The sequence below is a fragment of the Falco peregrinus genome, chromosome 10 (genome assembly GCF_023634155.1).
Source record: "Falco peregrinus isolate bFalPer1 chromosome 10, bFalPer1.pri, whole genome shotgun sequence".
In the NCBI taxonomy this organism is placed as follows: domain Eukaryota; kingdom Metazoa; phylum Chordata; class Aves; order Falconiformes; family Falconidae; genus Falco; species Falco peregrinus.
Genome location: NC_073730.1, coordinates 26,696,261 through 26,723,336, shown reverse-complemented (window position 1 = coordinate 26,723,336; position 27,076 = coordinate 26,696,261). Strand labels below are relative to the sequence as shown.

The window sequence follows — 27,076 nt, the reverse complement described above, 5'->3', positions numbered from 1 at the left end:
ATTACAGCTGGCTTAGTGTAAGTTTTCACGTATCAGGAGTAACAGAAAACGATCACTTCAGTTGTCCCCATAGGGGAAATAAGGACAAATAGTTGTGCAGGTTTCCTATAGGGGCAGACTGTCAGTTGCTATTCTTAGGATCTGGAGAATGTTTGCATGTATGTAAATGCCATCTTCATATATGAATGGCAAAGCATCAGCTCTAGTAGAAGTGAGCAGCTGGGGTTCAGTCCTGAGGAGTGGTCACCTCAGCTCTTCTCTTCAGCTGAGGGGACTAAACTTCTGAGCTGGAGCACAAGAAAATGCAATGCATGCTTTTCCCCGAGTTCCTCTCACTCAGATTCTGAATCGTGTATGTGTATCTCCTTGAGAGACCTGGTGTGTTAGGGCATCACGTCACCTGTGGGGCACCTCCTTCCCCATGTGCTCTTGCTCCTTTCCAGAAATACATGTTCTACTTTCATACCATAGAGTTCTGGCTGGCTGAGTAGCTCCCATGTGACAGTGGCCAATAGCAAGTGCCTACAGGTTATTCAAGGTCAAGGCAAATCCGTAGACATGCTCCTCAAAGTACTTTTGCAACACTCTACAGCAGAAGGAAACTGGAAAGGATAGTTGTGAACGACTAACTTGCCGAGTGCCCCTCTTGTGTCTGTATCACGCAGCTTTGTGTGCCTGCCTGATTCATACCTATTGCTTCTTCTGGGTCTTTGCTTGACTGAGCAACACATTTGCAGATGCTGGAAACCATTTTTAGAGTGCATTTGAAAATACGTATTTTTCATTTCTTCCCTAGCATTATTTATGTAACACCCTTTTTCTTTTTCACTGTGTATTAGGTTTTCATATGTAAATGTATTCTCCATCTCTCTCCAGAGAAATCTACCTTTTGCCACCTTGGTTTATAACACAGTCTTTGCTTGGGCTGATCTATCCATCTTCAGACTTCTGTAGTTCTTATTGGTACCTCAGTTAACGTGGTAAGTCTAAGGGCACAAGCAGCTGCTTGCTTGTGCTTACTGTACATGCAGAACATGCTCTATGATAAGCTCCCAAGGGAGGTGTTAGATAAAACTAGTCCTTCCCTCCATTCCCATTGCCCATCTGTGTTAAACTAAGCACACTGAAAACCCAAATGTTCCTGGTCCCCAGAGGAAGGCAGTGCTGCCAGGTTGTGAAAAGGTAACTCTGGACGTAAGAAGTGCTCAAAGTCCTGATGGAACAATTCAACAAAAGGCTTGAAAGGAAAAGTGTCATCATCTTTGACTTCTCCTTGTAATCTAGCAACCTTTACTGGCTTCCCAAGTAGAACAAAGTCTGCTTAGTCTTCCCTGGGTCCATAAAAGTTTATTTTTATCACTGAGTGCTACTGGGAATCTTTTCCCTGGTGCAGTCAACTTTGGAAACTGCACTTGTGGTGCAGTCTCCTTCCTGGCTTTGGAAGGGTCTCTGACCTCCACATATCCAGTTGTCATGGAGGGGAAGAGAACAGTCATTTTCTAGACTCTGGGGAGCTCAGCCTGGTCCTGGATGGAGCAGCAATAATGTAATCATCTAGATGCTTTTTTCCCTGCAAGACCCCTATAGCTGTAAATTGAAAGCTGGAGAATGATGTGACTTTGCTTCTAGTTTTTTACCTCTTTGCTAATGCCGTGTGAGCCATCAGTGTACAGCTGAAACTCCCCTTTAGGGCGATGGTGAAAAGACTGATGTCTTGAAAGTCAATAAGGATATCAGGAAACAATGCAAGGATGCCTGACTTAATTCTGTCAAGGTGCATGCCTGCTTAACTCTAGTTCATGCATTCAGGATTTTTCTACTCCTGTATCTATTTTTCCCCCTTTGCAATCAGGCCACTATTTTGGGCTGCAGGCCTCTTGTCTTGCTTATCAGGGAAGGTGGGATCTCCCATACATTTCTGTTCAATTCTAAGGCTTAAATCTTAGCTCTATTTAACATTAGTTAATTCTGTAAAAATTGAGGGCCATAATCCAGCAAATGTTTTTAGAGCTGTCTGGAGGACTCACAGTTGCGGGAAGGACAGACTTTGAATAACAATGACCAAATACATCATCTTCTGAAGCAAGATCTTTAGAATGATTCTGATAAATACCAAGTAATTTATTAATAAAGCTAGATCATCTGATCCCTGCAGTATTTCTCCAGGAACATTTATTTTTTTTTCTTCCCAGGAGGAAAAGAGATACAGTCCAGGGGGTATTGGTAGGCTCATTTTGATGCAAAGAGAACTCCAATCTCCTTACGACATATTAGGAAAATTAAAGAAAACAAAGCCAACCAACAAAGGCACCCACTCGGTCTGTGCTAAGCACTGAATTTAGGAACCCTTCAGGCAGTCCTGCAGCAGCTGTACACTGCTGCTGCTATGTCCCCTCTGTCACAGTCTGACAGGTTCTTTCAAGTCAATTCCACAGGTCTTTGCTGTTGTGCCAGTTCTACTGGAGAACTGTATGACTGCCCTCTGGGCCTGGGGAAGATTAGTTTGTAGTTAAGCAAGCTATGTCAGCCATCAGGGTTATTAAGTGGCTGAGATATGGGCTCATCACTACAGAGGTCAGGAGGCAGTTTGCTACCCTCTGTTCAATCTTGTGCTTTTTACCAGACAAACCCACCCTTGGCCTCATTCTACTACCCTACATTCGCCTAATTTTTTTAAGCTAGTGGGGATCCTATTGCCGTAGGGAACAGGAGAGCCAGATACCATGAAATAATGGCAGAGATTAACCTGATGTACCACCTAGACTCAGTGAGTACCAAGTGTTGCTGGAGAGAGCATACAAGTCTGTGCACTCAGAGCTGCAGTAGGATAAGGTGGATGGTGCCACTAACACCCTACTGCTTCTCTGATCAAGTGTTCAAGCAGCTTGCTGCTGCCATGAACCCCCAGGTTTGAAGATGTTGAGAATCTAGCTTTTCTCATTGTTTTATGTCTTTTTCTAAAGTCTGAAAAGACCCACAATCCAAATCGATGGCATTAAAATTAGTCCAGAGGCCATAAATTGCTGGTTCCAACAATGTGAGAAAGGGTCAAACTGCTAGGTTCCTTGGGGTCTCCAGCTGTTAAATTGTCAAAGTATCAGAGCAAATCTTGAGGTGTGCTACAAGAGACTTTTATCAGAATGACGTTATGTAACTACGACCTAGGCAGTCTTTTGTAATGAGACAATCCTTGTTGGCTCATAATCTGCTAAGGTCTGTTTAATAATGTTTTTTTTTTCAGGCTGGACCAGGCGTTGGCTAAAGTAAAGTACTTGGATAACTCTCAAGGAGGAACTAGACTTGCCCTCACAAAATACTTGATTTTCTCTTTTTTTGATTGACAATTTTAACAGGAAAATTTCGAATACCATATTTTACCCTCCCCAGGTGATCCTTTGAGGTGCTGAGCACTGCCTGTGGTTTGTGGAACGCTCCTCGATTTTGTTTGGAAGAAAAAACAGCAAAGCTAAGAGTACTTAAGCCTCCATTTCTGTAGTGACCAGCAATACTGGTTGTCTCTGTTACTAAAAGCCTTTCCATTTTTACCTCTATAGGGCTGGTTTGTAGGAAATCTTCAGCTTTAGGGCTGAGTGGGGAGAGAACGGACTGTCAGTGGCACAGATCTCCTAGTGACAGCTGGGTAAGAATACAAAAGTTTCAGAATTTGTTCAACACCTAGCAAACCCTTTTTGTTGTCACTTGCCACATTCCTGAATGCAGTCAACACCACTGAGCTTTATGAGTTTGTTTGAAAAATCCATCTGCTGGTTTTGGCCTCAAAGATGTTAGCTTTGCTGCCCTGCAAATCTGGCCATTGCTATCTCAAATTGAACATACTAAAATAGCAGACTGGTAGCAACTTGCCAAAAATCAGCAGTGCTAGAGACCAAGATCAGGCATTCTGGCTCCTGGTCCTGCATCCTAGTTGCTGGGAATGCCAACTTTAATTATATTTTACTGGCAAGATATATCTATAACTTTTCAGTACTGAATCAGAATGTTGTGCTCCAGCCCAGCACCAGCAGTCACATATTCTCCAAAGCAGATGTGAATCCTGAGGAAAGGGTCATAGCTCATAAAAATACATAGGAAATCCCAACACTCGTCACTTACCAACTTCTTGCACTGAATTGATTCTACTTCTAGAGTGTTGATTTGTGGCTGACTATTCCAGTCATATCCATTTCTCTGCATAGTCTGCCTGCTTGAAACACATCTGGAGCACCATGGTCTGGAACTCCTTGGGGTTTTGAGGCAATGTCTGTATGGTTTACAATTCAGAAATCTTGTAAAAATAGTGGGATAATTACTCCACATGAAAGGTAAATGGTATAAGTGTACCTCCTTTGTGTGAAAACAATGAATATCCACGTAAGGTAAAAATTTGCAAGGTGTTTTCCATCCCAGTCTGTCCCATCCATTCTTAATCAATAGACACATTAAAATGGACAAGAACGTCTGCCTAGTGGCATCATATGGTTCATCTTACTACGCAGTAGTCCTAGAATGCTTTACTAGCCCAAATATTCCCAAATCTTCATTGAATTTGCAATCTTAATGTAATATAGGGCTGTAATGGCAGAAATGTCTCCTGTATCCGTACAACAGGATTTTTATAACTTTATTGGGTGTTCTGGAAAGCAGTTGAAATGTTAGGGTATGAAACTGTCCGGAGTCTTATTTAATTATAGAGCTCTAATGCAGTAATGCAACTGCCACTTGCTGTCCACACAAATGATGATCTGCTGATCTGTTTAGAGAGGCCTGCCACACATTTGTGGTCCTCCAGCAGAGCCTTCAGTCCCCTCAGTTACATCATTACATGCAAAAGAATATATCTGAGAAACTTGGAGGGGTGGAGGTGAGGGGCTAGGATGCACTGATTCAGGTCAGTGACTGACAGAGCAGTCCTTCTCTCTTACATTGGCAGAACCTGTTTGGGAAGCTCTGGACTGCTGTTCCCACCTCTTGCTTCCTTCACATGGTTTTGTGTTTCAGCTACACTGAATGTCAGAATAACTATTTGTAGAACCCCTATGCCAACTGGAGAAGAGAGGGAGGGAGAGGTCAGGAACAATAATTTTTTAAATGTTCTTTAAATCAATTGCTGTCTGTGCTTACCACGTACATTAAAACTTGAGTTAAAATCCATAGTGCCTTTCTCTGCCATTTTAAGTATTTGTCGCTAGTAATTATCAATTTCTTTGCATGCAGCCCCTACAGCAGCAGTACGGTTTTCTCTGGAGCTGACATTAGCACTGTTTCACTGGGCTGGCAAAATGCAGTGAGCTAGTGCGTTCCCTGGGAGACTGGCTGTTTTCCATTTATTTCACTGCTCTGGAAACAGGCCTAGCTGTAATGGTCTAACATATCTTGAAACAGGAAAATTACTAATTCAAGTCAGTGAGCATATTTTCATTTTAAAAGAGTAACAAATTAAATAAACTCCCTGCATTTTGCATTTGAGACCACTGTTTCATCTGCTGTAATCTAATTCACCCATTCATTTCCTGCACATTCATTTTATCCCATTATTTGAGATTTCCTTTGCTTTTAATCCTGTGTTTTGAAGAGACATAGAGTTACAGCAGAGAATAGATGAGAGAATAAATGGTAAATAAAAGAACAAATAAGCCATAATATAGCGTGATGTGCTCCTAATAAACTAGGTTATCACAGCTGAATCCTTAAAGTTAAATGTGAAACTTTTCTGTAAAAATAGGTGAAGTGGGCCCATGTGTACAATCCACCAGGGACTTAACTATTGCTTTTTGGGGTTTTTGTGTTGGGTTTTGGTGTGTGTGTTTTGCTGGTTTTTTTTGTTTTGGTTTGGGTTTTTTTTGTGGGGGTTTTTTTTGGTTGGTTGGTTTTGGTTTGTGGGTTTTTTTGTGTTTTGTTTGTTGGGGTTTTTTTGTTTACAATAGCAACAGATTACAGATTTATTTTTTTTTTTTTAAAAAATCACTGAAATGACCACAGGGTCCTAAAGACTTTTTGGGGTGCTTTTAACCAACCATACTCAAGCAACAAGATCTTCTTTAGCACTGAAACATTTACTTGTCTAGTTGGGGACAAACTGTTCTGCAATCAAAAGGCTTGGTGTTCCAGGAGAATCAATCAGCCCTCCTCTTTCTGGATGCTTTAGATGAACCATAACCAGGAATGTATCTGGTTCACCTACCACATCCTTCTCTTAACAGCCTCACCTGCCTTGGTTGGCTCCTGTGTGCTTTGCCATGGGTGATTGTGTTGTTTCGCTATTGTCTCCCTTGAGAGCTTCCTGTCCATGGGAACCACTGGGAAAAATTGTTAACTTCTCTGCATTTTCTAAGAACTTGTTTTTCATTATGTGGAACTCATAGGCCTGTGCAGGCTCCCTCTGAGCCTACTCTGGAGGAAGGCTAGATGAAATTTGAGCATCAGCATAGAGGAAATGGGAAGAGCAGAGGCTGATGTGAAAATTAGGATCTGATGAATACTCACTAAGGTTTTCTGCATGGTACTGCATCCCTCTGAGGGTGTAAGTAATTCACTTGCACTTGTGTGTACTGAGGATGGCCAGAGAGGGAGTTAATGAAAAAAAGCCAATGTTCTGGATCTTCCCCGCTCTCATTAATTGCAGTAACTGCTTAAAGAGAGGCATATGCATGTGAACATACATCATGTTTGACAGCTGGACACCACCGACTGATAGACTTCAGGCAAGAAATTTTCACTTGTCTAACACCGTAACTAGGTGCCTGTTTCAGTTTTGCAGTGCTCCTTCATCACCCACCCATATTATTTTTGCAATTTTAATGAAATAAGCTTTGTTTTTCCCATGGATTCCAAAGAGACCTTTTGGAAAGATAAGGAAACCAATTTACAGAACATTCCAAATCTATACATTTCTTCTGTATTGATATTAAAATTACTGTGCACCCTTGAGTGTCCATCTGTCTCCATCCCGTCCCCCCCCAAAAATGTGTTTCTAAATAGTGTAAAAGTACCCCACAAACCCAACAATTGAGTTTGTCAATCTCCTTTTACACGTTAAGAGGAGGAGCAGCCCTGTGAGAAGGAGCAAAGTCAGCATCTGCAATGATCTTGTGCTTATGGATTACTCTATGTGATGAACTTTTGTAGGGATAATTTCAGTGACAGCATGATGTTAGATCATGTCAATAACCCTGCTGTGAGTCAGCTCTGCTCGTTTACCACCATTCACATACCTTTTTTTTTTTTCCTTGCTGTTGTGTTGAATATTGGAAACACTTCAGGCTAAGACGTTACTGGATCATTTCTGTCTATTGGCCTGTGCTGGGGGCTGCACTGAAGCACAGGATGAACATTCTGTACAGACCATGCTGGCACAGAATTGCTGTGATCTGTCCTGGGTAGGGTTCAGCATGAGTGTGTCACCTTTCCCACCACACGGGGACAGGGAAGAGTGTTCATCTGTCTTTTTCATGCTTTGTTTTGCTGTGTAGTGTTTGGGGTGTTGGGTTTTTTTTGTTTTTTTTTTCTGAAGTCCCATGAGAAAGGGCAAAGGCTGAACAGACAAGGGCCCCTTTGCTGAAGGAGAGCTCCATCACAGACAAATGGTGGCACAGCAATGTCTTGCTGTTGTTTACTGCTTGTGCTGTATTTGTCTGTGGAGGTAGGGCCAAGCAGCTACAATAAACTGTCATCTTTCTTTTTTTTTTTTTCAACATATTAAAAAATCCTCTCCAAAAAGCCCAACCCCACATATTTGTTTTCCTATTCTCCACAAAACTCTAAGTATTGTGTCTTTCACATTGGTTTCGGTTTCCTTTAACAGAACATTTCAATAGATTTGTATAAGCATAAGCATTCAGGACTCCCTTGTATTTACTTTACAATAAATATATTCAATTGTTGTTAGAGCCTAATTGTTACATTCTCTTTAACCTGCAGGCTATGTGAGATGACTGCAGGATACCAGCAGCTATGCAGTGTTAGGAAATTGGTCTGAAAATATAAATTGCTCCTTTCTAGTCATATCCTAGACACAGTCCAGGATATGTTTGCATTAACAGTTGCCATATTGCATTAAGATCTGTGGTGATTAGATTTGCAGTAATAGGAGCAGGGCAAATGTATTATACAGTTATACAATTAAACATATTGTCAAACTGAGTAAAAGGATGGGGTAATAGAGAAACAGGAGATAAGATGGGCTTTTCTTTGGAGGGAGCAAATGTGGAAAGGTCATGTTAGAGACCACAGGAAGTTTAAACAGACTTTAAGGCAGTTGATTAAGGAAACATCCAGACAGAACAGTGGAAATTGTGTGAGCAGAGATTTCTTTGATGTGTTATAGGAGAGGGAACCATTGACTCGCTTGTGAAGCACCAGTAGATAATTTGAGCTGGATTAGGGTGGGCAGAGAGATGCCACAGGATCTGGTGTTGGAGTAGGTAAGAGATAATGAGCTGCAGAAGGCCAGAAAAATTTGAGAAAATTAGTTTAGCCTTAAGAAAGAACAATGATAAAAAAGTGACTCAGAGTAAAAGAGATTGAGTCCTGATTTAGCACAGTTTCAGTGAAGCTGTGTTTACCAAGAAAGACTGTTAAAAAACTGCTAAAACTTTTGGAGCCATTGTGACTGTGTATCCAATGACACGCAGTTGTCAGTATTGTTTCCCCTTTTCCTTGTTTTCAATTCTTTCTTTCCTTTCCCTCACAACTATGAAAAGCTCCTTGAAGTTAACGTAGTCTTTAGACTTTGGTTCATTTTTAGTGGACTACAGATAAGCCTCTTATGTCATGGCTGAATGCTGATTTCTGAGCTGTTCTGGTTCCAGGCAGCATCTATAATTGCATGTTATTATTTGAAAAATAATGATTTTAATTACTTTCTAGTAAGCTTGATACAAAAATAATCTATATTGTTTTTCTTCTTTTAATTGGAGAACTTTTCCACACTGTAATGTGCCTCAGTAGACCCACTCCATCATGTTCTCCATTTTATTTTCAAGTCACTTGAAGAGCTGATACTTAGTTCTTGGGCTATTTTCCTTGATCTCCAGCCAAGAGATTTGTTTTTAAATAATGCTTGTCTTATTTTTCAGAGCTGATGTGACTGATTCAGATTGGATTATTTCATTTGACCCAAACTGAGGCTGTGGTTCGAAGATCCAGCCAATCTGCGGGCAGCCCTTTTTTTCTTTAATAGCAGACTAATTGGCAGACCAATTAATCTGCTCATCTGTGAAGAGAAAATTTATAGCAATAAGTAGTTCTATTTCCAGAAGTCATTCTCTAAAGTAACATTACAGTGGCCTTGTTTACTTCATGCCCTGCAACATGATCCAGTGCTTCAACAGTAGCACAGGTCAATTAGTGGACAAATTAAGCAATTATTAGCCACTAACAAGGGTGACTGGCATCATTACCCTTCCTGTTTACCAGCAAACTGTTATTTTAATACAAAGATCAACAAATAAATTAGGGCATCTGTTGTATTGCCATGTCTGCCTTGAAGTAAATGATATTAAATGGGCTTTGGTTGCTGCCAAATTCTTAACCCTGGCCTAATGAGATACACTGATATGTCTCTTGCTGATTATAGAAGCTGTAAAATGTAGTTTGTATTGATTTATTAACAGGAGAACCAAGTTCTCTGCAATGGTATTTTTTTTAATAGTCTGATATCTGTGTTTTTACTTTAAACATTATTGATCCAGAGACTATTGGGTTCCTCTGAAAGACAAAGCTATTTGCTAATTGTATTGATTATTTGGATGTTTACAATAATTTTATGGTGACGTTCGTATACATAGATGTATGCTTTCATCTAATGCTTCTCTTGTGTTCCTTAGATCTGCCTTTACTTTCAGGTTAGACTTCTGTGAGTCCGTTATCTTTAACTCCCTCTTTGTATTTCTATCATGGGGTAAGACTTCTTCAGATTTAATTAACTGTCTCCTAAATAAGAAAATAATTAAATCTCCTTGGATTGGGTAAACCTGGCTGCGCTACCCCCTAATAGATGGTGATACCTCGGGAAATTCTGGGTCTCGTTTGCCACCAAGATGCTGGGTGTGCAAGGTCAGTCTCTTCCCTTTAGTCTGGTGTGTCTTGTGCCACAGTGAATCATTCAGAGCAGAGGCTCACCCGTTACACGTTTACATGCAGCCTTCCACATCACGTTATTAGTTAGGGAATAATAATTCCCTGCGTGGAGCTGAAAACTGTATCTTCTAGATGCCAAGATGCCTTTGCCAAGCTCTGTTGAGTGAAGCTGCATTAATAACAGGAGCAAAATGAGCAGAACCTTGACCAGCCCCTTCCCTGGCACAGCTACAGCCAGAGCAAAGCTTTGAGAGTTTGGGCTCTTGTGTTACCTCTGGAATGAAAAGCAGTCATGTTATCCTTGAGGTATTTGTGGTCCTCTCTGCAACGTGAAGAGCCATCACAAGTACGTGTTTGGTGCGCTGCCAGAGCTCATGTCAAAACTGTTCCACCAAAGCCTTTGGTGAAGTGATGATCATGTACACAATGCCATATTTACACAGCTTTATTGTGGCTGCCTTGAAAGCTCATACCCAACCTTGGATAAAGTATGTTCCAGACATACTGATTTTTGAATAGTTAACCCTTCCAAGTATTTTAGAAAACATTAACTGAGATGATGTTTTGCGTCTAGTTACAAGCTTGTTAAAACTAAAATCAGCCTGCTGTCTCAAGAAGCCAGGGAACTAAGCCTGGGATTGTATCCCTTTAAGTAGTTTTGAGCCCTCCAGGTGTGCATACTGTGGATTATGTTTTAGACACTGCCAGAAAACAGTTAGAGCAGCAGTTTAACATAGCTAAGCCTTTCATGTTTGCATACAGTTAGGAAACCTGGTTATTCAGGATCCAACTGTGTCCCTGTCATTTCTTTGTGTTCTTGCTGTTGTATAATGAACAAAAGACACACCACCAACCAAAAAGCAGATCGATGTTTGGTTTCCTTCACTGGGAGGAGGTAATTGCAGAAACATTTCCTGAGCAATATAATTATGTATATGCTAATTTGCTTCAGAAATTCAGGCTGTCTCTTCTCAAGTGGAGGACCTGGTTCCTGAAAGTGACTTTCTCTTCTTCAGATTTAGTCACTAATAGATGAAAAAATTGCTGATGTTTAGAGTCAACTATACCTTGATCATTTTAGACGTTTTTTCGGAAGACTCATTTTTCCCCATGTGCCTCAGCAAATTAGAAATCATTCCAACAGCAGCACAGGTTCAGATTTGTTAGTATTTGAAATACAAAATGGGCCTTGTGAAATAAGCTAAATCAAGGAGTTGTACAGAATGTTAGATTTTGGTACTGTCTTCAGTGAATGTTTCAGCTAAGTGATAAACAAGTGTGTTTAACCTGGCCTGTACTTGGATTTTAGTTTGTTTGTTTTTACAGGTTTTGATTGGATCACAAAAAATCAAGTCTAAATTCAGCTTTTTTGAAGTCAGCTAGTTAGCCTATGCTATCTCTCCTATGCTGAATTGTTGCTTGTTATATCTATTCCCTAGGGCTTTGCCCTGTCCAGCGTTAAATGTTTCTGATGATGGGATTCCACTTTTCCCCTGGAGAGACAAATCCACAGTCTAATAGAGTTCGCCATTAGGGAAATTTTACTGATGATTGGCCTTAATTTTTCTCTGCTTTATTTTATCCTGTTACTAGAGCATAGTCATTGATTTATTCTGGGGAAATTCAGTAAATGGTTCCTGCTTCGCAGGATGGACCTTACAATAAATAGCAAATTGTCATGACCTATCTGTGGGTGTCCTAAGATTACACAGGAACTCAATTTATCGTGACATTCATTCCCTGGAAGCTAGTTCTGTCAGTATCAACTCAGTGGACGAATAAGCAATGAATTTAACTGCCAGACTGCCTGACTCCTGCCCCAGCACCAGCCTTGGAGCAAGGAGATGTTTAGTCGCTCCCTAAGCACAAGGCCCAGAGGAGGGAGCTTCTGCAGGGTCTGGTGTTGTGACTGTGCCCAAAGGAAGGGCATGTAGGATTCAGTTCCCATGTCATTTGCCTTGGTTCCACATTAAATGAGCTTCACTGATGAGGTGGAGCTACTCCTGGTTTCTATGGGTGCAAAGTGAGTGAAGAATCTGACCTTATAAATTCCAGTCTATCAATCCACCAATTTCCCTGTGCCTGGTACAGGGTTTCTGTAACTCTCCCATATTTAGTGAGATATTGTACATTTCTTTATACATGCAAATGATCTGAATTCTGTGTTCATCTGTTAAGGATATGTCTGGGCATATGCTCAAACAAATCTGAGGTGTCTCAGCTCAACAAATTGCCACTCATGAGCTGAGCTGCAGCGAGTGCCCATGTATGCGTGCTGGGTATGTAAGGTGCTAGGCTCAAACTAGTAGGTTTTACTTCATTTCACCACTTAGGAGGATAAATGTTATTGTGGCTCAGCTGATGAGCAGTAACTTCTCCCTCTGTGGAAACCTGACTGTGTCTGATAATGTTGACATATTGTACTGGTGTTATGAGGATGGACTAATGTATTTATCCTCAAAGTTCTTATTCCTGGAGTTCTTAGAAGGTGGCAGGTGCCATGTGATTGCAAGTGGTTTGTTCTGTTGAAAGCAGGAACAGTGCCAGGAACCAAGAATGATCATTCCAGTCTTCTGTGTGTGAAATTTCAGATAGATATTTGGAAATCAGTGATGTCATAAACTCCCCCCCTCTTCAAACTCTTCTTTCATTTTTCTCAGGTATAATTGATTTCCTTGTGAGCCAGCATCCTATTGCAAAAGTACTGAGAGACCACCTGGTCTTCAAGATTGCACCCATGCTCAATCCTGATGGAGTATACCTAGGAAACTACAGGTATGGTGCGGAGTATGAATCTCTATATTGTTATGTCTCCCTTATACACCCTGCACTGGTTTGTCACTGAATCTTATATGACTTGTTTCAATTAATTCCTCTTAAACTGGAGGTTCTTATGTGGCCGTATGCTCCCTTGAAGTTCCCATCAAGGAAGGGGGCTCAATAGCAAATTTTCTTGCTTTGGGAGGTAAAGAGCAAATCTCCAAGACAGCAGAGTATCTGCTGTGCAAGCCTGCTCTAGGTGTGGGAGTTCAAGTCAGTTTAGAGTTAGACCTTAGCTGTGTTTTACAAATGCATTCATTATGCTGCTCATCAGCCTCTGTGTAAATGTGTCAGTCAATCACATTCCCTTCAACTACCCAGATCATCCATTAAAGTCACAGATTTCAGTCTATTATTGTACTGTAATAGACAGGGATACATGGAATGGGATAATCATTCCACCCTATGCTAATTTTGCTTCATTTTAGTATTTGAATTACTACTTTACCACCTCCTCTGTTGAGAACGTATTCAGATAATCTTTTGTTTTCCCTATAATTGTTTGCTCTTAATGCATTTATTTACAAAATAAATGCGCTGCTGGAGGTGATAATGAAAAGCAGTTGATTAGCTGATGATTTGTTTGTGGGGGCAATTATATGTACCACATAGTTGTCTGGAGAAGCCCCTGAGAAATGTGATGTACTGTATGAGGTTTTGCTTACAGCGCAAGACTAAATAACACAATACACTCTCTAGCCAGGCTACCCTGGGCTTTGATCTAATTAGGTATGTCATTGCTAAGCAGAATAAGACTGGGTTATTGTGTGGATGAGGAGGAGGCCACTCAGGAGAAAGCTAAAAGTTGCAGAAAATGGTGCTGCTGGCTGTTCTTTGTTTTAATATGTGCTTCTTAGCCTTCCTGTGCTTTGCTACTTACTAAACTGAAATAGCAGTGACTTGTGTGGGTGATTTGTAAACAGTGCTTATATACATGTTTTATAAGTGAAACTTCCCAGGACATGCGGTCTCCTTCTAGCTACACTGGTACTCCCTCAACTCTTGGCAAATGCAAACCCAAACCCAAAGAGTGATACTGCAGTAGTGGTGTCTGACAGCACTAGGAGTTTATCATAATGGTTATGTCACCTTGCAGGAATAAAGCCCTAAAATTGGCTCTAGAATCTGATACTACATTGCTTTACTCTGATCCAGGTGCCCCGCACGTAGGCAACTCCAGTTGCAATTAAGTAGCTTTTGTGTTCTCCCATAAATTCGCTTGCCCTGTAGGTTTTTCTCCTGCACTATTATTTATACTTTTTCAGAGGCATGCGGCTTTACAGATAGGCATTTAGCTCATAAGCTGAAAAGTCTTTTGGGAACCCAGGTATTGTGAAAGGGCATGTGAATTTGTTTGGAATTGCTGAGCCTGATGGTATACTATTGTTTTAGCTTTTCATGATATGCAGAATTTTCAGCCCTCCTGAACTAAAGAGACTTTTAATGAGGTAGTTGGAAAAGCATTTGATTTTCTTGCAATTTTCACTTTATTTACAAATGGCCTAATGTAACTAATAACTTAAAAATGAGGGTAATAAGCAAAATGCTACCTATTATCTTGAGAAGAATATTACAAAGCCTAGTAATGTGCCAGCATTGTAGTTAACTGGTGCTGAGTGAATAATTTACAGCAAACACTTTATTTCCTGCTAATACAAAATCCACAAGTACATCACAATCTATTTGCTTGAATTTACTGGATGAATTTTAAAAAAAATCTCTAAGGATCAGTTGCTAGTATTTGAAAATTTAACTCTCAGGCTTATCTGTGATTGGCTAGATAAGTCTGTTTCATCTCTTTTGGTTTTTGTTCAGATTAGCACGTAAACAGGAATTTCAGAAGTCTTCCACATAGCATCATATAATACAGATCTACTGGCTGGGGGCAATCCCCCTGCTTTTGCAAACAAGGCCTATGGTGCCATATGCAGCAAGAGCAGTTTTAGGCATTTGAACTTCTACTTCCTGTTATCTCCCTCTTTCTCCAAGCAGCAGCTGGTGACTATTTCTTTGGTTCATTGAAGGTTCACATTCAGAGCTATGCAAGCTAAGATAATGAAATGGGTAATTAAACCTCATGCTTGAGTTTGTAAATTGATCTCCTGCCAGTAAGAGAGATTTTTTTTTTATTATTTTTTTTTTTTTACCCCACCAGTACACAGCTTTGTACAATTGGCAAAGTACACTGTCGGATGCACTTCGCTGTTCTCTGAAATCCCAAGCGCAGTGGGGCACCATTAAAAGCCGGAGTATGTCAGCAGTTCTCATAGAAGGAATGGAATATACTAGTTCTCCTGTGATCGAAACAGGAACTAACCACTCATTTACCCAGGATGATATGGTAACAGTTGTCTGATGGAATTTTCTTCATTGCCATTTTTGAGGATGCAGGGTATTCACTGAGGGTGTAGGTCCTGTGCTCTTCTGCAATATCCTTCTTCCTTTGTTCAGAGTCCTTGTGAACCTGAGGTTTAGAAGTTTAAGCCAAATCTGCAACAAAAATGCGAAGAATTGTCTGTTATCTATAAACTGTTGCTCATTCTCAAGAGAATGGATTGAATGGGTTGTGACTCTAAGGGGACTTTCTTGAGGTGAAATGTTCATAACCAGCAACAAGTGAGTTTAATATCACAGCTATAAAGCACAACGGTGCACAGCACAGACACATCTGTGAGGAAGGTTGTTTATATGTTGTGTGTACATTGAAGTGGCTCTAAAAGAAATGATGACAAAAAGGAATGTCAATGCCTAGTGTATCAGGACGCATGGAAACAGGGTGATAAACTTTACTGATTTATTCAAGCATATGCAAGGGTTTGAGAAGTATTTGTGAACTCATTGGAATGGAAAGACAAAATGCCTTATGTGACTTGAAGGGGTGGTTAAGCACCCCCTCTAATTTAGACTGTTTAGAAGGTCTACACAGTTTTTTAAAGTATTTTTTTTAAAAAATAAATGGACAAGAGTTGTGATTTTATTGTAAAGTTAAGAGCATAAATCTTTTAATAGAAAGTGTACCAGTGCAGTGTTCTCTTATTAGCTATTATTACTTATGTACATAAACCAAGAGTTGGTGAAATTACCTCTACTAGACTTAGTTTCTAGTGACGTTTCTGACTGACTGTTTAGAAAACAGAAAATTTAACTTATGCTTTCACCTGTTTCTTTCTGAAAAAAAAGTAGAGAAATGAAAAATCACGGGCAAACCACACTTCAATAGATCAAGAGTTGCTGGTTTCAAGTGTCAGAAGGGCTAGGTGCAGACAACTGGAGCCCCCAGAGTGCAAATTCACCTGCAAGCCAAAGTACTGAATGGCTAATTTGGATTGCTTCTGCTTGTGGTGCTAGCATTGTTTGCTGGTTTGCCAGCATCATTACCCTTCTGTGAAGATGACTACTTCACTGTGTTCTTTCTTCAGTGAAAAAACCCTTCCATAGTCCTTTTCTTGCCACATGAGTATACGCAGCTCTTTCTAACATACAGGATAATGAAGGGTAAATGCTGTTTACTGTGGTCAAGGAAGACGGGCTTCATCCCTTTCTTGAAGTCTTTAAAGGCTGATATTACTGTTCTTCTAAGTGTAACTGGCTTTGCAGTTACACTGTATAGAAAATGTTATGCCACATGGGCTGGTTAGTTCAATTGCCCAGGAAGATGCCATTGGTTGACCTACCTAAAACAGTGAGTCTTCAGCATAATTTGCCCTCTGTTCTGGCTGGTAACTTGTCCTCAGCTCTCACCTGAATTGAAAGACCCATTTTGCTGGAGATGGTGCATGACTTGATCTTTAGCTTTCTGAAAGAATGCAGCAAAAAATAAAAATATTTGTAAGTTTCTCCATAACATTAATCTCACCCTCTCTGATGGATTAAACTGTGAAACAGTTTTAAGAAATAAAGGAGAACTAGGGGAAGAAAGATTTCTTGACTTTTCTCTCTGTTTGCAGTATAGAATTATCATCTTCTGAACCTATTGCCATCCCCAGGGAGGTGGGGTTAGACTAAGAAAAAAAATGTGTTCTTGATTTAAAAGTCATGCATCCCCAGGCTTGGCCTGAACTTTCCTTTATCGAGAACTTGTTCTTAAGCTGGCATTCTGCAGCTGAATGCTGAAATGTGTCCCTGCAGGCAATATGACTGTACCACACCATCTTAGATTAGTTCCAATTTGTCAGCCTCACCTTCTGGAGATGAAACCCTGTACTGGCACCAAAAGGGATGTGTTTCTTAGTCTGGGCACCTCTTCACTGAGGTATCCCAGACATGCCATGACAAGGCAGTTAAAATATCCTGACCGTTGTCTAAAGGCTTTGTTGCGTAACCCAGAAAGGTTTCCCATTCCTTTCTGTTTCTGTGTTGCCTTCAGTTGGTTGGCCCTGACAGTACCAGCCTTCAGTAACTTAAAGCCATGAATTAGCTGAAAAGTTCTGAATTGTCATCATTACGATACCCTTCTTGCTTGATTGTAGAGACTGCAAGAATTTGTGTGAATGGGGAGACGAGGGCACACACTGATTCTAACCCTTTCTTGTTTCACTGTCAGGTACAATGTTTTCAAAGTCAGCACAGTCTTTACCGCTTGCTTGTGTGAGGCGTTAACAAAGCAATGTTTTGGATGGAAAGGAGGCCAGTCCTATCCAGACTGGAAAGCCAAATTCACCATAAACAGTGTCAGAGGTCATAATGAAAGCTGTGTTGGCATGAAATATTTTGGACTTTTGCCCCAGAAATCTAGTTTTTTGAAGACTGAAATGGTTTGTGGAAGCAAGTTGAATTTGGAAAATTGTTTCAAGTGAAAGAAGGGACCTGGGAAGGCTTGAGAAACATTTTATATTATTAATATCAGCAATTTATAAAAGACAATCTACTCTTGTTTTTGTTTGTTAATGGCATGATTTGTTTAAAAACGGGCTTTTTGAAAAAGATTCCTTTTGAAGAGTCTGAAATACAAACAGGAAATTTGGCTTTAGGCCAGGTGAAATATTTCAGATTTATCCTGAATAGAGCATTAAGGACTTCATTTCTGTGACTCTAGAAATAGTTAAAAGTTCAACATCCGCATTCATGGGTAATTTATGGGGCTCTTTTGACAGTGAAGGTATTTGTGGACCTTATCCAAATTGTATTAGCTTTAAATCAGACCCATATGTTGTAACACTGAAGAGTGCTGATTTTGGTCTTCAGTGGTATCACTTTGGGCGATATACTTATAGCTGCATACATAGGTGTATGTGTACATTCACAGTGACTGGATATGTTTTGTAGGTTCTTGCTATCACTTGTCCAGTTGTGAGACATGGATACATGTGTGCACAATGTCACTTGCATAACATCTCTTGATTATTTTTCTGGTGGGGAAGGTTTGGGTTTTTCCACACTTAATACATGTGAAATTCATACATTGCCTTGAATTGAAAAACAGGGTATCCATCTCAGATGACAAGATGAAGCTCTCGATGGAGTTTATTTTTCCTAATTAGGCCTTTGTCATTGTGTATTCTATATAACAACGTATAAGTAAACAATCATGGACCTTTTGAATAAATTTGTTGGATTTATTTATGTTGCTGGTCATAAAAAAAATCTATAATTACCAGGTACAGCCGCAATATAACTGGTATTTAATGACAATTACTTTTTTGTTACCATAGAAATGAGTCCAAAGTAGTTACCTATAATTTCTCATTCCCAAAACTCACACATGTTGTATTGCGGTATTACCATAGTAATTGCCTATTAGTCATCATAAAATAAGCAGTTACCCAGAAGATATCAGGATAGTGTGAAATTTCTCATCTCCTTCAAAACTTAACAGCACATGCCGCTTCTCGTCTTCCTTTAGTGTGATTTTTGCCTGAATGACAAGAATGTCCGTTGTACATTAACCCGAGGGAAGAAGGGATGTGATTGAGAGAGAATTGTACTCTAAAAATACACCCAGTCAGGAAAAGTATGTTACATCCCCTGAAAATATAGTGCTATTTCTTATTATTGAAAAACAGGGATTTTTCAATCCCATGAAATGGAGGTTTGTTCCTTGCTGTGAATTTCCTATCCCCCCCCTCCCCCTTGCAACTGACCAAAGCAAGAGGCTATACATCTTAGTCTGTGACAACAGACATACTGCGTCAGCCCAGTATCCGCTAATGCAGCAGTGGACAGGGCCACTCTCCTTGTAAGAGCAGAAGATGCTCATAATATGCTTTTGCCCATGTACTTTCCCAGCTTCCAGTGATTTTTCATTTCAGACATTTCCTGAACTCATGGGATTTCTGTCTGCTTGGTAATGCGCGGTGGATTTGTCTTCCTAGTACTTGTCCAGTTTGCCCTCAGATGGTAAGCGTTGGTGAGCTCATTCTCCTCTGGCCAGAGGCTGTTCAGCCCCTGCCCCAGTGCAGGAAGCACCACCACTGCAGCCTGCTGAAGAAGAGCTGCACGGACTTTGCAGTGCCCTTTTGCATCTTGTTTGTTGTCTTAATTTAGATTGCATGTTATTGAGGCCATTGAGTGTCTCTCTGTGCCTGCCTAGATCACGTCTAGTATCAGCTGGCGGTATGTCATTCATGTGGAGGTAAATGAGGTTCCCCTTCATAGCCAGGACTACAGGAGGGGCAGGCCATAGGTGCCGAGTGCGTTACTGACCCCCAGCTAGAGTGGTGGCAACTGCCAATTTCAAAATTGGAAATTCAAGGCGGCTTTCCAATGCTTCAGTGTCTTTTGACAACCTGTTGGATTAAAAGCATAGCCATGGCCAGGACTAACCACCCTGATGGGGGGGGGGGGGGGGGGGGGGGGGCGGGCAGGAAAAACCAGAAAGAGACCTGCCACAGTGAGCGAGTGGCTGTTTCCTTGTAACGCCTTCTCCCGTGCAGCTCGGGGGTAGGGTGAGGCACGACAGGAGCTTTCTCTTGTTCCCAGCTCTTGCTTGGCATTGAGGACAGGTCAGGAGTTTTCTTTGCCATCTTCCTCCTGCATCTTGCATGTGTTTGCACGTGGTTTGGATCTCACAGCTCATGCAGTGTGCCAGGCTGGGGCCCTGGAAAGCAAAGTCCGGGGTGGAGCTGCAGCTGTGACACAGGTGCACTCTGAGCAGCAGCAATGGCAAAGACCAGGAAGGCAAGCGAGCAGCAGAGGTTTACTCTGGCTCTTACATCCATCTGGCTCGTAGCATTGCCATTCCTTTCCTGCTTGGAAGTTTCCTTTCTGTTGTGGCTTTTATGGCCCAGAGAGTGCTGTGATTTTAAAACAGTTACAGTGGTTGCTGTTTTGCTCACCATTACCTAAAAAAATTTTCCTTGTAGAAAAGTTGTTATCCTTTATCTTAAAACAAATACCAGGTTTGCAAAAGGGTTCCTATCTACTGCCATTGAAAATGCTCTTTATATTGATGTGGTAACTGCTCATTTAAACCATATTACAGCTCCTGAGTATTTTTCAGTTGCTATTGATGTGACAAATTTTCTTGCACAGAGGACTGCACCAATCAATAGAGTCAGTATATGTACTTTAACAACAAAGCCACATGCCTTGGGGTTCCAGTTGAATCTGAACCTTTTAGTAGCATTAAATAAAGCTATATTTATTTTGCTTTTGGTGCAAGAAAAAAATCCAAACCCAACCTAATTTAATAGAACTTGTTGGAAGGGTTTGAAGGCAGCATTATGGGGCCATTTTCACATGTGATGAATACATAACTAGTGTCAGAGCTGCTATTTTGTTGTTGTAAGCGAACCCTTCTCTTTTAGTTAGATTGATCTGGGACTACAGAGTAGCCTTTTATTTTTAGATGAGCAGGGAGAGAAGTCATAATGAGAAATACTGAAATCATAGCTTCTTTATATCTGCCATTATTCCACTGAGAATGAGACATGATGTCCTTAAAGAGACAGGGCTATTTATTTTCCATTTAAATAGCACCATTTGTGATTATTACCTTTGAGCTGTTATGTAGAGAATAAGCACCCAACTCATGAATCCCAGCCAAGTGAAGCCAAGTTTTGTACCTAAGTGTCATGTATGTCTGCAAGTTGCTACAGAAGCCTCTTCTTGACCTTCACTGACTTTATTTTTTGCATGTTTCTGTCTTCTAGAATGCATTTGTAATTAACAGGGGTCTCAATGTCAGTTTGATTGAAATGTTTGTTTCCTTTCCTCCCCTCCTGAATAGCTGATCTCAGGTCTGAATAATCCTATGTGGGTTTCTTAGCTTTACCTTCAGTTAGGTAACTAAACGTATTGGGCTTTCTTTTTTTTTTTTTTCTCTCCTCTTTAAGTCTGGCTTGTATCTCTGGTGATTTGATTCTTGTTCGTAGCAGCAAACAAAGGACCAAAGCCTCCAGTGGGCTTTTTATTTGTTTGTTTATGTGTTTTATTTGGGGTTTTGTTTGTTTTTTATAATTCTGCAAATGACTTAGTAAACTTCAGATGATTTGCTGTAGATCTTTGTTTTGGTTTACCTAAGTGCAATTTAGGAATATTTAGGTCTCATATACCTAAAATCAGATGTAGAGCAAGATTTATTAGTGTGTGTAAAAAAAACCAAAAAAAAACCCAAAACAAAAAAGCCCCAACCAAAACATCAAACAAAAACAACCACACAAAAAAACCCCACCTTGTTGTGTCCCTTGGCTTTGAGGTACTGTGTAGGTACCAAGCAGAATTGTTTAGGAAAAAAATATCTTTATATATACCCACACAATCCAAGCAGTGCTTTATTGTTCGTTTTGCAAGTGAGAGGAGGGAGAAACATGTTGAGTTGGTCCCTGTCTAATGTCATAATGAGCTGAGCTCTACTTCCCAAACAGCAGTTGCCAGGCCGCAATCCATGGCATTTAAGAGCTGATACAAAAGACTGGAGGGCTGCTCTGAAAAGGCTATTTGCCAGATACAGGAAGTTACGGCTGTGACACAACCCAAGAAATATGCTGTGTATTCACAAGTGCCATCTGCTGGTACTGTTTATTGAGCTATTTCCAGCGGCAGGTGCAAGACATGCCTGTAACTGGCTTTTTTTTTTTTTATTGGTGGTCTTCAGGCAGCTGCCTCCTTAGATGGCACATATTGTTAGCTTCTAACATGTGTTGCACCCAGCTGCAAATGCACCAAAGCAATCCTCCCACCCTAGCAGTTGCCATAAGGATGCTGTGTCAAAGTGCCTTCGAAGAGGGAAGGTGTCAGCACAGTGTTGATGGGCAAGAGAGGTGTCCGTGGGGCACTTGTTCCAAGATGAGATGGTCTGTGAGATAGAAATTGTTCATGTAGCTGTTGGCAGAGGGGACAATCCAGATTCCAATTCCCAAGGCTTTGTCTCCTTCTTTCTCCCAAATGAAATTAGTGATACTGTTGCTTTGCTAAAGGTCTAGTTCGGGGATGTGCTCAGAAGTGTCTCTTGCAATAAGCGTTGTGACTCAGGAGTGTGCGTTGATTCTCTGTGGGCTTTCTTCCCCTCCTGCCCTTGCCCTTTGTTTACTTTTCCCTTCTTAACACAATTATTGGCCCCAAAAAAAGCTGTGGTTCCTTGCAGAAATCAAGAACAGCTGAAGCTTAGTGTGAACTGTGCTGCCTTTGTCTGCATTATATTTGCCTTGCCAGCAGCGTCACCGAGTTGTCGACTCATCTGGGAGCAAATCCTGGAACCTCAAGTGTTGACAAGGTTGAGCTCAGTCTCAGCCATGCCTGTATTCTCCTGCCCTGGGATTTAAGAGCTGCATCCAGCACTGTGGACACTCACACAACTGAGGTTATAAATGGGGATTCAAGCTGTCCTTGTGCTATCAGTTATTGAGTGGGGCTGTTCCCTAACTAGACTCCTTCACACTTCCCCATCTTTGGGAGTTAGAGATTCTCTGTCCTGACTCCTGGCTAGCACAGAGTTGTTGCAGTACTCCCCTGACTTCCTGGAGAAAAGAAGTCTCTGGGGAGACCTTACTGCAGCCTTTCAGTACTTAAAGATGGCTTGTAAGAAAGATGGGGACAGACTGTTTAATAGGACCCATAGCCATAGGACAAGGGGTAATGGCTTTAAAGGAGAGTAGATTTAGACTGCATATAAGCAAGAAATTATTTTATGATGTGGGTGGTGAAACAGTGGAACAGGTTATGCAGAGAGGTTGTAGAAGCCCCACCCCTGCAAACATTCACGATCAGGTTGGCTGGGTGTCTGAGCAGCCTGATCTAGTTGAAGGTTCCCAGCTCACTACAGGGGGGTTGGACTAGATTGTAAAGGTCCCTTCCAATGCAAACTGTTCAATGATTCTATAACTCTCAAGAGAAATTGGGAATCTCCTGTCTGTTGGTGCAGGGGACAGAGCCAGGCTACTTTTGTAGTTTAGCTTTACAGGTTACACTTCAGTGCTGGTTTGCACCGGCAGGGTTTGTCCTTGCGACGATTAAGGGAAAAATGGAAACTACAAGTCAAGAGGAGAAGTATTTTCCTTAACTGTAAGAATGACCGATTAGAGGCCAAATTCTACCTTAAGGGAGAGCACCTATGTTTTGCCTGCTATCTGTGAGCATAAGAATGCTCAGCATGTGATTAGTGTGTAGCCCAGTTTTGGATTGTCCCACCCCAAAGAGTATCTCAGAATCTCCCATATGCACACACACATTTCAGCAACAGCTGCTTACCTAGACCTACAGATTCACCAGTTGTCAGGGAAGGCAGCTGAGGGATTAATTCTTCATGAAGAGCTTTCTGGACAGAGATCCTGGGATTTTCTGAAGTTGCACCTATTTACTCAAGATCACCAGCAACTAGTGATCACCCCCATGGTCTCTGCAAGAACCCCCTTCTTTGTAGTCAAGTTTTATCACGTTATACAAGCAAGGTGTTCAATACTCCTCTTCCGTTCACCAGGGAAGGATTTATGACCTATCAATAGAAAACTCTGGTCTTCCTGTTCTAACTGCTGTTACGTGAGTGGGGAGGGGGAAATCCCATCCAAATTATTAGGAAAATAATTGCAGCCTAGGGGAATGTTTGTTTAGTTTGCTTTTTTGTTGTTTTCTTTTCCTGGGTGACAGCTGTTCTTTTTTCTTTTTTTTTCTTTTTTTTTTTTTTTTAAATTGCAGCACTTAAAATGATGGCAGCTTGCTGTATAATTTATAATATTAGTCCTAAGGGCAGCGTCATGTAACATGAAAACAATCCTGAGACAAATCTAGATAATAAACATCCATTATCTAAAACAATATTGTATTAATAAAACAACATTAAATAATCTGAGGATCCACATCACTTCTGGGAAGTGTAGAGGCAGACATGTGCCCAGAGTTCCCACTCACATGTCTTGGTCAACACATTTGCTCCCAGACACTGTAACCTCTTTGTGAGGTTACAAAAGAAGAGCCTTGTTCTCACTCTTTGCAGTAAAGTACTTCCAAGTGGTTCAGAGTGGTGATGTTTCTTCTTTGGAGAAGATAGCTTTTTTTTTCTTGGGTTAATTCGCATAGATGAAGTTTCCCAAAAGAAACATAGCTGAGTGTGGAGTTTCAGGAGTTTGCAATCACTTGAAAATTTAGGTTGTATCTGTAAAGGAAACTTTATTTAGCTACTTGTACACAAGCCCTTCCTGCTGAAGCAGAGAGAGACAGGGGACTGCTGTTTCACAGCTGCTTTAAGCTAAGGAAAGTGCATGCTGGTACCCAAAGGGGCAGTTTGGTTCTTTTTTTCCCCCTGGCTGTGCATCTCTGCTGCCTCCTTTTTGCCAGGACTGGTGCTTGTGTGGCAGTGCTGTGAGCCAGAAAAGGACCAATCCTGCAAAAAAAACAGCTTGAAAAAACAGTTCTCACATGGTTGCCTGTGCAGGCAGAAAAATAGGAACAAGACAGGAGGGAGGAGCAAGCAGAGCAGCACCCCTTTTTAGTAGCAGCTTGGGCATAGATGGGCTTAAAGCAATTTTGAAGCTAGAGGCCAAGATCTAGGTGGCTGTTATTCAGTTATTCCAGGGATCTTGGAAATGAAAAAGTGGTAACCAGTCATTTCTTGGGTGGTTGTTGGTGTGTTCAAATGCAACCATGCCTGTATGATCTCTTTCTTAGGATTATTATTTGCTAATCACAGAAAATGATTATTTATACTACTTGGTAACAAGTTGGGTGACTTGGCATGTTCATTCAGGAAAACAGAGGCTTTATGGTGTCAGGCTGGAAAGGAGCTGTCTCCATGCAACCGTTATACCCCATTACATACACATGGAGAAAAACTGTCCACAAAACCCTTTTCTCTCTCTGCTCTCTATAAATACAGAAGCCATCATAGTGTGCTGACATAGCAGAGGGAGCAATTAATCTCATAGCAGATTACTTCTCTGCTGCCCCTGGCGCCAGACAGAGGGGGGATGTCAGGGTAGTCTGGAAGGAGGTAGATGTGACAGCTGATTGACAGCTGATGGCTTTGCCTGGTTGGTGTCTAAGAGCTGGAGGAAGAGCGCTCTGCCAAGATGGAGGAGATGTCACATCCCCTTTCTGATCCCATTTCTGGACACAGTGTCGGGTCACAAAAACATTAGCTGTCTCTGCCAGTGTGAGTGGGACAGGTATTCTGCCTCTTCTTCCCCTCGCAGACTGGAAGGGATGTATATTAATAGAAGTATGTGCAACTTAACGTGCAGCTACTTGGTGTTAACCCAGGTCCCCAGGGAAAAGAAGTGCTTATTTCAGGTTGTGCAGATCATAAACTTGCTGTCTTGTGTGGTGCGTGTGCTCTGAATACTAATGCTCCCTTTCCTTTTTCTATACTGACATGGCCATTGAGCTGATGAATTGTATAGATTATACAATGATAATGGATGGGGAAGGGGAATTTCATCTGTCTCTTTAACCAAAATATGAACAGTAAATCCTGCCTGTTTGCAGAGCACAGCTGGATTTCTAATAGCACTAGAATGCTGTGGGGGTGGGGGTGGGGGGTGGGTTTAGCTGCCCCCTCCCATTCATCACTGCCATTCAGACATCCAAATGCTTGCAAAAGAACTGGAGCTTTCCAGCACCCTGAGGCTAATGCAGCAGTTATCCTGGGAATCTGCCAGCTCAGTTGGATCTAGGAAAAGCCTGAACCCCTCTATGGTACCTCTCTGCACTGTGCCCAGGGGAAGAAAGGGAGGCAGAGGCCTTGCATTTGATTCTCCAAGTAACAGCTGGGTGAGAGAATGGGGGCTTCTTGTAAACAAGACCAGGCTGTATTCATAGAGTGGGCTGAGCTGTGATCTGATCCTGTGCAAAGCAGCAAGTGAACTGCATTATGGAAGGGCATATGGTAAGGTTGTGTGTATCTTTGGGAATCTCAAGAGCAGAAAGAAGGATGTCACAGAAATATGCAAAGCCTCTCAGGCTGGTCATATTTTGTATTATTATTAATAAATTTTGTATATTAATTTGAATTTAAATAGGTCATCGAGGGAGCCTGGGTGTTCAGATGATTGATAATGCATTGACACTGCAGTGCTGACCAGCAGCCACAATCCTGTTCTGCTAGGTGCTGTACAAGTACATCATAAATGATCCTGACTTTCCCAAAGTGCTTTCAGAGCTAAAAGAGTATGGCACAGCAGGTGGACAAGGCAATCAAGCAAGCTGTTATAGCAGGGGAAGACAGAGTACTAAATATAATAGGATGAATGGTGGTAGGTTTTTTCCTTTTTTATGGGTTGTCCCCCCCCTTCTCTGGTTGGTGGCAGGAAACACAATAGCTAGCTATACAATCAGGCTGAGTAACCTTCATATATCAACCAGTAGGAGGACTACTCTAAATCTGGTGAACCCAGGGAAGGAGCTTTCAGTGACAAAGTACATTTGCAAAGGAAGGTTGACCAAAAAGGTGTGTTTCTTCAGAAAAGATTACTTTTAGATGTTCTTCTGTTCTCCTATTCTTTAATCCTTGGGCAAAGCTGTGGAGCTCTACTCAGCTCTCAGTTTAAGCATCATTTGAATTCTAGCATTTGGATTTTCTTTCTTCTGTTGCACCTGAGTAGTAGTATGGTTCTACCCATTGTTTCACGTCTGGATTAAATTGTCATTTTGTGCATCTGGAGGTACGTTTGTTCAGTAGGCTTGGGAAACCCACAGATGTTCAAGGCCCAGTCAACAGCAATGCTTGCTAGTGAGGAAGGTACATAGTGAGAATATCTATTCCATGCAAGCACTCCCACCAAGTTTTGTACCCCAGCATTTGTCCTTGAAT

At 41.2% G+C, this 27,076-nt stretch overlaps 1 protein-coding gene across 2 annotated transcripts in view; it reads left to right on the top strand.

Moving 5' to 3' along the window:
- Positions 1-27,076, top strand: part of LOC101910707 (BEN domain-containing protein 5) — a 965,145-nt gene that overhangs the window by 749,840 nt on the left and 188,229 nt on the right. For both annotated transcript variants that reach the window (XM_055814853.1, XM_055814852.1), the window contains exon 8: positions 12,738-12,852. In XM_055814853.1, the coding sequence (XP_055670828.1) occupies positions 12,738-12,852 (115 nt within the window). The remainder of the gene's footprint in view (positions 1-12,737; positions 12,853-27,076) is intronic.